General features: G+C 38.0%; 1 protein-coding gene across 2 annotated transcripts; it reads left to right on the forward strand.

Annotated features, from left to right (window-relative positions):
* The first annotated feature begins 3,471 nt into the window (after window positions 1-3,471).
* On the forward strand, window positions 3,472-10,160 carry LOC112286633 (uncharacterized). 2 transcript variants are annotated; one of them, XM_073536209.2, is made up of 16 exons: window positions 3,472-3,612; window positions 4,005-4,280; window positions 4,733-5,050; window positions 5,153-5,280; window positions 5,776-6,030; window positions 6,229-6,316; window positions 6,488-6,599; window positions 6,904-6,981; window positions 7,199-7,246; window positions 7,393-7,536; window positions 7,730-7,930; window positions 8,172-8,227; window positions 8,378-8,459; window positions 8,577-8,658; window positions 8,780-8,899; window positions 9,290-10,160. In XM_073536209.2, the coding sequence occupies exons 3-16, from the start codon at window positions 4,900-4,902 to the stop codon at window positions 9,902-9,904; spliced, it is 2,160 nt and encodes a 719-aa protein (XP_073392310.1). In that variant the 5' UTR covers window positions 3,472-3,612; window positions 4,005-4,280; window positions 4,733-4,899; the 3' UTR covers window positions 9,905-10,160. The 2 variants fall into 2 exon arrangements, with proteins under 2 accessions (XP_073392310.1, XP_073392311.1); XM_073536210.2 differs by having other exon boundaries at window positions 3,485-4,280; window positions 5,779-6,030.
* Window positions 10,161-10,937: the final 777 nt, after the last annotated feature.

Genomic DNA, 10,937 nt, shown 5'->3' on the forward strand with positions numbered 1-10,937 from the left:
TTCATATCTACCTTGAATTGGAATCATCGTGGCTCTCGGAGTTCCAAACTAATCATAACAGAATTCCTTTCGAAACCTTCGTTATATTAAAGGAAGCAGACACTTAATAGGTTGAGCTTCGTTTACAAATACTTTTAGCTCTAGTGGGTGCAAACCATTGATTAATATAAATAAGATAAATGCCTCTAGTATTTGGTGATTTGGCCACTTACTGAGTATATTAGCTACCCGCCATAATATGATTCCACTGCCTCCCCTAGAATCATTTTGCTATTCATTAACATGTCTTGAAGGTGGTTCTCAAAACCAATTAGCCAAAAATGGATTAAAAATGTATTCTTCAATGCTTCTAACACATGTGGTAAGTGGTTAGTTTGTTGACCAAGTTTCTAATCTATCAATCAACTACAAACACATGTAAAGTCAAAACAACATCTAAAAAGCTTTTAAGATGCTTCTCTAGAAGATATTATGAAATTAATCTATTTTTTTCTACTTCTATTTATTCATATCATCTAAGCAATAATTACAATATATATATTTATATATATATATATATTTATATTTATTTATATATTTATTTATATATCCATGACAAATAATTGAGTCTTTGTAGGAGTAGTCATCCTTCACAAAGATTTGTTGTATATTGATTTCATTTTGTAGCTTTGTTTTAAAACCAAAAGTTGATTGGAAAGAAACCTTAATCACTCCCATCAACTTTATACCTATTTGTAATTTTTACAAAATACAATATATATATATATATATATATATATATTCATAAATATAAAATAAACCAAATTATAGTAGTCTTTGCACACATATAGTACCTTCTATCTTATAATGCACAAAATTGATTTCTAGTCTTATAAAAATTACACCTATGCCTTTCATTGTATAATTCAATGTTATTAATTCAAATGACATTTTTATAGTGTTGTTCTTAGCTAAAGTATCAAATTCATCAATATTGCATTCAAACGCATTAATTCTTCTATACCATTACAACTTAAAATCACGTCAAGATAAACTCATAAGCACCACCAACACTGTAAATTTCATAGCTAATATATTCTTTTTAAGTTACCATAATCTACAATTGAAGCATTGCATATAATAGAATTTACAAAATCTTAATAAAACATGGAAATTTATTACAAAAAGGAATTATTCTATCTACTGAATGCTTTTTGTTTAATTAAATCTAGTAGAAGCATGAATGAAAAGATCCAAATGAATGAAACTAACTCAATTCAAATTGAGTCAGAGAAGAGACACTATTTTCTTTGACCACTATTAGAAATGGCATGGCCAACAAATTACAATGTATCAATATCAAAAATAGTACATCTATCTTTATCCTTGCTTTCATTGCTAATGTTGTCATATAGTAACATAATTATATGATAAAAATAAAATAAAATATGGATGTTATTATAGAAGAGCCTAGTAGAAAGATGTAATAAAAAATCAAAAATAAATAATAGAAAGATAATAAAGAATATGAAGTCTTAATTTTTCCTATATAGAAAGAACTTCTATTTACTTTGTAGGGATATAAATGCCTCAAATCAAAGTAAATAAGATAAATAAATAATATAGGCATCTTTATATAAAAATTAAAAATAGATTTAAGCAAAATTTATCTCAAATAACTATAACTAGATATCCAAAGCAGATTAGTTGTAAACTTGAGTCAAAATCAAACCTCAAGGAACAAAACCATGTATCGATGGCAACTTTGAGGTTCTTTTATAAATCAAAGAACAAGTTTTGGAAGCAAACTTGTGAAGGGATTTTTGATAGTTGGTTTCATGTCATTTTAATTAATATTGCGGATTTGAGATATTTTCAAAATTAATGATGTATTTGGTGGATTTTGATTTTAAAAAATAAAAAAATATTTTACAAATTTTAAGGTTTTGTGAATTTTATAGCATATTTACAGATGAAAAATTGGCAATTTATTTTTATTTTTATTTTCAATGTGTGTGAGAAATTTAAAATTGATCAAGTAGTTAGATTGAAGTCTATGAGAGTTTTTGTGGATTGAAGTCTCAAAAATTGGAATTTGAGGGTTAATGAGTGTTTCTAAGATCCTTAGCACTTTCTTAGTTGGATTGAAGTGAAAATTGTCTATACGGATAATAGGCTTAATTTTCAACATTTTTGTAAAATTTGAGAGCAAATCAATAATTTAAAAAAGAGATATTTGCTCTAAGAGATTGGCATTAAGATTGAAGAAGGATGCCTTCCAACATCCAAATAGATTATTTTTGTTTTCCTTCATTTGGTAAGTGCAATTGATCTCATTTTTCTTGTACTTATTTCTAACTAAGTTGTTGAAAAGTATGCAAATTTTTAGTCGATATCAACAATTTAATCATTAGTTGTTGAAGTTTCAATCTACTATAGGGTTTGTTAAGGATCTCGTTAGGATTTGGATAGGATATGGTTTAAGATTTGATTAGGATATGGTTTAGGATTTGATTAGGATTTGGTTTAGGATTTGATTAGGATTTGGTTTAGGGTTTTGATGAAGATTTGATTTAGGATTTTGATTAAAATTTGGTGTAAGGTTAAGATTTAGGGTTTTGATTAAGATTTGGTCTAGAATTAGGATTTAGAGTTTTGATTAGAATTTATTTAAAATTTTCATTAGAATTTGTCAAGGTTATATAATAATTTGATTAGAATTCAATTAAAGTTTCTATTTTTTATATTTTTTAAAGATGTTTTTCTTATATGTATTCTATTAAGATTAATTTATGATTTTTTTATGTATTTTTGTAAGTTTTAGAGACTTCTTTTGAGTTTAATTTAAGATTGATTAACATCATTATTATTTAAGTAGAATTTATTTAAGATTCTATTAGAGATGTTAGGATTATCTTGTTGCAAGTTACAATTCTACTTGCCTTTGACACCTACTTGCCTTTCACACGGCTTGATGCATTCTCAAGCAAAAATACATGTAATACAATAGAGTTGAAGCATCTTCATCTATTAGTTTGACACCTACTTGCCTTTCACACGGCTTGATGCATTCTCAAGCAAAAATACATGTAATTCAATAGAGTTGAAGCATCTTCATCTATTCGTGCATATCTTCACCTAATTTTTCACTTATTTATAGTTAAAATTGGAAAGTTTTCTTCTTTAGTAAGATTGCAACCTGCAACGTAAATTGGCAAGTTGGTCAATTGCAGGATTGACCTCAAGCTCCTTGCATGTTCTCTTCAGAAGGATCTTATTGCACGATTGAACCACATGCGAATCACTAGTCTCAAAGTGGATCCTAGTCAAGCAACTAGGTCTTGTTTCCCAAGGGCCGGTTATTCGCGGCTAGTGTTTACATCTGAAGCAAATCTGGTCGTTGCCTCCATGAGACTTGCAGCCGGTCCACCAATACTCCAGGTCACCCGTGGTGGTGGGGTTCAATAGCAGACGAGAAACTTCTCCAATGCAGAACGAAGGTATCTAACCCACTGGTGATTATGGTAGCGTTGCTGGTGTGCTAGGCGCAACAATTTTTGTTGTGAAATTCTTCAATTCTCCTCTCCCGTTTGCCTCGGTTCTGTTGTTTTCCTCACTTTGGATTCTGTTCCGGTGCGTGGTTGCTGATGACTGCCGGGTTTGTGGTTTCTCTCGAAGTTGTTGTCGTTGGGTCTGTGGGCGGTGCAGTTGGCAGTTCTTCTCTATGGAAATTTATTCGTTTTTAAATTATTAATAGTTTTTTCATTTGGGGTTTGCACGTAGGCTGATCTGAGAATTCGAATCAGTATCTGTGGTGTCGGGTTTTTGAAGTTGTTCTCTGGTGATTTACGCTGAGTGGGAGTGGTGAAAGACAGTTATATTTTCTGAGCCAGAGAGCCTGTTGGTTTGCCGCGGTTATTTGTGTTTTGAATATCTTGGTTATCTTGTTGTGGGGGAGTGAGTTTTCGCTCGTTTTAGGGCGTAGCGGCATAAGTGAATGTGCTCTGGTTGTGGCGGTGATGCAGAGGTGAAGGAGATTGCTATTTGAGTGAAAGTTGGTCAGTGTTCATTTTTTTTAATTTTTTATGTTTTCACATTTTCCGCTACGCCATAAGTGTTCAGCACAAGAGAAGGGTGAAAATGCCAGCTTCAGCAACATGGGCTCGGCCCGAAGATCTTGCGGAAGGATTAAGCTCTCTAGACAACACGGCCAGCCTCAAGGCGCTGCGGGATGTGAAGAATCGACCATTTTAAGGCACAATTGATGTAGTGCTTACGGTCTTGAAGATTTCCAGAAATATGTATGCCCAGCTGCAACCTATTTCTATCTTGGACCTGCGTGAATTTTAAGTTGATTAGGTTTCTTGGTACGTCCTGTGTCATTGTTGCTGAACCTGAAATCGTATTTATGAATCAGTTTATGGTATTGCTCAGTCCGCCTTCTTTGGCTTCACTATTTCACTTGTGTCGGATTTCTAGTAGGGTAGAATCGGCCATTAGTGAGGTTGCTTGCCTGTACACCTTTGTTCTTGAATACATTTTACGGATTTTTAACGTTTTCACAAAGTTTAGTAAAATGTTGCTTATTCTCCTGCTCCAACACATACATTTGGAGAGAGTTCGATAGATTTTAATCTGGATGAAGAATCTGGGTTACTATTCGGTCTTTCGGACATGTCGGTACAGACAAGGTCTACTTCAGCTCTTCGAAGCTACACGCAGAACATTCGAGTAACATTCTATGTGTTTGCAGCCCCTTCCGAAGGGCGGACTGGTCTGGAAGCATAAACAAAGTTTGAAGTGTGTTTACTATGCAATGCTCCTCTCGAGTTGCGCTGATTCACACCCAAGTTGAGCCCTGGTAGGGGGAGGATAATCTTCATTAGAGAGTGAGGCTGCAGGCTGCAGGCTGCAGCCACAATGTTGGATCATGGGCCTCAAAGTAAGAAAGCGAGAGTGGCAGGGGAGGTTGATTTTTCTGTCTTTAATTTTGAGATGGAGATGGAGGAGGAGCAAGTCCCATCCAACTCTTACAAGTCCGGATCAAGCAGCTACTTCTTCCCCACTGCCTGTGAGTCTTATTCTGTTCTGATTTTTTCGGTTCATCGATTTTGAGAGTGCTGGTCATCTGCACCATTGATCACACTCAAGTAGATTCTTTTCTCAATGGCAGACCAAAGAAAGCCTAAATATCCTGTGACAAGTTCTTCACCAAGCTCAAAGCCTGTGACAAGTTCTGCACCAAGCTCAAAGAGGCAAGGGCGGCAATCTGCTCGCGATAAATCTGGAGATGAGAATCAGGCAAGGAGACCTAGTAGCTTTCTATGCCAGAATTTGAAAGCCTAAAGTGGTGCAGCACGTAATATCTTTGCAAAGTATGCCGGTAGAGTTACATATGTACCTAGACAATTCGGCACGTAAATGTTATGCATCACGAATGCGACGCAGACACGCACGCTGTGTATGTGTGTGTGCGCAGTTTGTCTTTGTTCCGTGAGGTAATTTGTGCTTGTTACTTTGTAAGGAATCGATCTTTACATGTGTAACTGCAAGGGGGCACATGCCTTGTGCAAAACTATACTTCTCATTATATCCAACATTGTACAACATCTCACTTTTGCAGTGTGTTAACATAAAAACTTTTAAGTGTTTCCACTGCTTCTGGATGGCAGTACCATGTAGTAACGTAATTCTTAATGTGAGAGGACGCAGCATTCAAGTACTTCTTTGCGATGAAATTTTGCTTTGGATATTTCCAAATCAGCTGATCCAACTTTGAAAACTAATTCTGTGCAGCAGGTCAGTATCTCTGGCTACAATTCCAAGCAAGGGATGCTTAGGAATAAAGATGTAGTGAGCTTCTCCATCCGTAACGAGGTCATTGTAACTGCTTCTCGTGCAAGACTTAATCAGCACTATGGACGGTTTTTGACTGTGATTTTCTCCGAAAAGCACATTGAAGTGAAGCAAGCAAAGGAAATACTTTCCAGAAAGTGGCAACGCGATGACCTTTGTGTATTCAAAAGCTTCTACAAGTTTCATACTGAAAATGTAAGCATGGGCATAGAAAGACCAGATTTTTTGTTCGTGCTAGTCACATGAACAAATTATACACTTATTGGAATTTGAACTCCATTGATGTCTTACCGAAATGAATGTAAACAATTTGCTGGCTTCAGATTAGTGTTTTATCGCTTGTGTTTATTGATCATCTCCTGCAATTTTTTTGACCTTGGACTACCTTTGCAGGCAGACGAGAAAGCTATTGTTGTTTTACTTCTGCACAAGCGAAGAGTTTTCGGGCGGTGTTCTGATAATGAGTGCACACATCCTAGCGGTTAGTATTTTAATCATCTTTGTTGTAGTATTTTCAACTTCCATTACTTACTGGTGGGCATCCATTAAAATAGAGTTGAAGCGTTCATGTTACAACTTGCTGTTTCATTCGTATAGCGCATCAGTAATGTCCTAAGATGAGCTTCCACTGAGTTTTTGGTTTTCTCTGTAGATGTAACGGAGACACTTGTGATGGAGATAAAGAACGATAAGTGGAAAGATCAACAGCGCAAAATTTTTGAACTGTCTCAGGGATACCGGGAAGTCTGGAAACGAATTGAAACGTGTGTAAATTCTGGAATTACCTGAATAAACTATTCTCCAAGTAGCACATCCCATCAGTTTTAGTTTGGCGGGCCATATTCTTTAATGTTTTTGATTTGTTGTCGTTGAATCGGACGCACACATCAATCCTCTGTTTTGAACGTTGGCTTCCAACTGACATAATTAAAGCAAAATGCGAATAATATCCTGTTCTCCAGCCGGCTGTAATTTGGAACAGGCGGTGCAATGCATGTGCTTGAAATACTGATTTTAGAATTAACCCTTGATTTAACGTATTATGGTTCTTTCTTCAATGTGCACCAGCGAAGAAATGCCGAAATACAAGGAAAGACTAACAAGATATCCACTTGAAGAACTCTCAATCAATGCGAATCTTGCAAGGTGCCTCAAAGTTGTCGAGATTTGTCATGATGTTTTGAGTCCCTGTTATTACTAAATTCTTCATAGTGTGGTTGCCAATTTCCAGAACGGGTGAACCTGATGTCTCACGCATGTTTTGTGCATTAATTAGTGTATTTCTTGTCTCTACGTTTCTCCTCGAATTCGTCGTGGTGCACGGACTGGATTGTGTTGTAACAATGTGGCCATGAATTGGCAGGAAGGTTGAACCAGAAAGAATTCCAGAAATGTCCTCACCTTCCTCTAGGTCAGAAGTGTTCATGATCATTTCATCAGCATTTAGTACAGTTGTTGTTTTTTAGGTTGGCAAGAGTTTATGTTGCATAGAATTTGTGGTTTCTAAGAAGTCATATTAGAAACTGAGAACTGATTTTCTTGGCTGTTCGTTGGCAGCTGGCTTAGTCCAGAGTTGCGCACTTTCGAAACACTTGTGTATCCTCAAGGGGACCCAGATGCTGTTACAATCACATCAAAGGATGTAGATGTGCTGCGGCCAATGGGATTCTTAAACGATACCATAATTGATTTCTATATAAAGTAAGTTCGGATTCAAATAAGTCAACATAGATTTGGAATTGCGTTACTGTAGCGAATTTGAATGGCAACTTTTGTTATCATGAGTTTTTCATTGAAATTATGTGAGTCCTTTCTTCAGATTGTGTGATTATTATTTCGTTTGTCATTCTCCCTATTTTACAGCGATCAACAATCACTTGCGTGCACAATGCAGATACTTGCAAAACCAGCTCTCCGACAAGGACAAAGGGAGGTTTTATTTTTTCAACAGCTTTTTCTTCAGAAAGCTTGCTGATTCTAGTATTAAATATACCGGTCCTAATCGAGGCAAGATTGTTTATGACCGAGTGCGCAAGTGGACTCGTAAGGTGTCCTTGTTTGAGAAGGACTATGTTTTTATTCCTGTCAATCAAAGGTGCTATTTGCGTCGCTTGCATTCCTCGTCCTCGTAAACTTCGTTCTTGTCGTGTTATATGCAACAATAGCCGAGTGTAGCATGATGAGTTAAAAGGTGAATACCGAGGCAAATGTGCGGGTGGATTTTTTAATTTAAATTTCTTTAAGAAGTTACAATGTAGACATTACGATGCTTGTGTGTGCACCCGAAGGTCGATGTTTTTCCCTCATATTGTGGTGTATACATCTTGAATTTGCAGTTTGCACTGGAGTCTCATTATTGTGTGCCATCTTGGTAATCTCGGAAGTTCACCTGGTAAATAGATGTTCCTAATTTTCGCTTGGATTTCATCAATCTCTTTGCGGATGTATTTTTAAAATTTAAATTGAACTTTTATTTATTTATCGATTTTACATGTGCTCTTCCGAGGAGGAAGCTCTGATTTGTGTTCACTCTCCTTGACAGACGAAAGCAGGGGCACACCTTGTATTTTGCATTTGGATTCCATGGAAGGGAACCATGAGGGTATTGAAGAGCACATTCGAAAGTAAGTAGACGCATGCAGCATCCTTCAGCACGTTATCTGCTTTACTCGAGCCTTTCTTGATCAATTTGTCTTTCTGTTATATGAATGGCTCTCACTCTTTCTTTTAAGTCAATGCAGCTATATCCTACAAGCGTGGATTGAGGAGCACCAAAGTTCAGCCGATGAAGCATTGTCTCATATGAAGTACAAAGAAGCTACGGTACATCAATGTCAAGTAGAATAATTTTGCTTGTCTTTATCCCCAGCAGCTAGTTTATGCCGGAACCAGGAGCACGAAAAGTTGTTTGTTAGTCTCCTGATTGTTGTGCTGGTATTTTCAGGTCCCGCAACAAATCAATCATTGCGATTGTGGAATTTACCTCTTGCATTATGTTGAACTCTTTCTTAAGGGAGCTCCTCAGCACTTCAGCCTTGCTTCATTCGAAGGGTTTCCATACTTTGTGAGCGGACCCTTTTTTTTTTTTTGTTTTTTGAAATCATTCTGTCAACCTGCTCTGGATCGTCCAATGGAGATCTGTATATCAGTTTTAGCCTCGGGCTTGTGCAAATTCTAAGTATTCCAAAGTAATCCATTCTGTATGTATGTATGTACACACACATACGCACACCCTTAAAACCACATTAAGTCTAATAGTTGTCGGAACATCTTTTGTTGTTTCGTTATACACACACACACACACACACACACAAATATATCGATCCAGTGATTAAATTGCAGGGATTGGCTACAAAATGATAGTTTAGGTTCGGATTATTTTTGTTGTGGAATGAATCTTGTGGGAGATACCTTATCGTGCTTACGATTGTAACCTTCTCTTTGAATGTGTCAGCTTACAAGAACTTGGTTCAAATCATCAGAAGCGTCTGCCAAGCGCAGTGCGATTCGAAACCTGCTCATACGACTTTATCAAGACTATCATTCAAGTGCTACAGATAAGCAGCCCTTGCAAGAGCAAGTGACTTCATCACAAGGGACGGAAGAACTTTTAGTCATCGACGTGGATGACGTTTGCATCTCTTCCGATTCCAAAGCCATCCATTCTGATCTTGTTGCATCTTTGCACAGACAAATCTGTGAAGAAGTTGAAGGTGCTGGGAAGCAAGCCATGTCATCTGACGTTGGCCCTGGCGTTGAAACTCCTTTGATTGTAGACCTGCATAGCGACGATGAAGCTAATGAATCTTCTCCTTTAGAAGATTCGCAAATCCTAGACAGTGTGGATGGCAAGTTATTGCATTCCTCTTCTACCTCGGCCCATGAACATAGCTCATCTCCTCTAGATTTTAAAGATACTCCCGTGGTCCTTGCTAGTTCCGATGAAGCGGTTAGCAATGATGATTCAGTGAAGTTTTCGTCTTCAGCAGATTTGGTAGTCGTTGATAGATACAACTCTTCACCCTCTTTTGATAGTGATGATGACCATAAAAATGTCAGAGGACGCTAGCAATTGGGTGAAGACTTCAGTGTAAATTTGTAGCCAAAGTAGCACCTATGAGTATCATTCCGGGCGAGGAAACGAAGACTAGCATTCTCATGAGGTTCCAGACCCAAGATACCATGGATCACTAGGAAGTGATATCTTGGCACGTTGATCGTAACATTTACCCCGAGTGACACTGAACATGTCATGAAGTATAATGTCGCAACGGCTTGGCCTTCTGTTTTTTCAAGTTATCAAAGGAGATTACTCTTTTTCTTCAGATTTTCGGAGCATGCCTCGATTCGTTCCAATTCTTAACACTGATGCAGCAAAGAATGGCACTAGTAAACAATTTGCCAAGTGGAAGAAGGTTTTACCAATTTGCCAGTGCTCGGGAATCTGACACCGAAGCTTGATGATCTGCAACGGTGCGCTACAATCGAGATTAACGAGGCCGCCTGCTGAAACATCTCCTCTCAGCTCTGAAGCTTACCACTGCGACACCAGATTCTCCACCATCTCAGTAACAACGGTACCCCAAAACCCACCACCTTCATCTATCCAGATTCGTTTGAAAGAAATGGAGGCGATGGGGCCCACCACTGCCACTCGCCATGTTCTGAGCTTCTGGCTTGACTGACGGACCCCTGGAAATACAGAGTGGGAGGACGCAGCAGGACCCAGTGAGTGGGGTGCGAGGAGGAGTTCGACGGGGCAGTGGCTTTCCACCGAACGATTCGACGGGCAGCGAGGTGGTGTCAGTCTCCTTGGAACCCCATGGGGAATTGGCCAAGTCCCGAAGAGTTGCAGGAAACTGCGCCTGGTCCACCGCCATCGCTATTGATTGCGGGAGATCGCTTTCCGCCTCCACCTCTCCCTCGCCCCGCAACCACTCTTCGCCTTTCCCCCGCTCTCTCCTCTTCCAAACCGTGCATTACTTCCAAATTTCGGTCTACAGACTAGGAAATGCCCATCTGCCGAGTCCAACGCTCTGCTTCTTCTGCTGTTTTTGTTTTTTTTGTTTTTTTTGTTTCCCTTCTCATTTCAGCTCTTCTCG

The sequence above is a fragment of the Physcomitrium patens genome, chromosome 9 (genome assembly GCF_059467195.1).
Source record: "Physcomitrium patens ecotype Gransden chromosome 9, ASM5946719v1, whole genome shotgun sequence".
NCBI classification, from domain to species: domain Eukaryota; kingdom Viridiplantae; phylum Streptophyta; class Bryopsida; order Funariales; family Funariaceae; genus Physcomitrium; species Physcomitrium patens.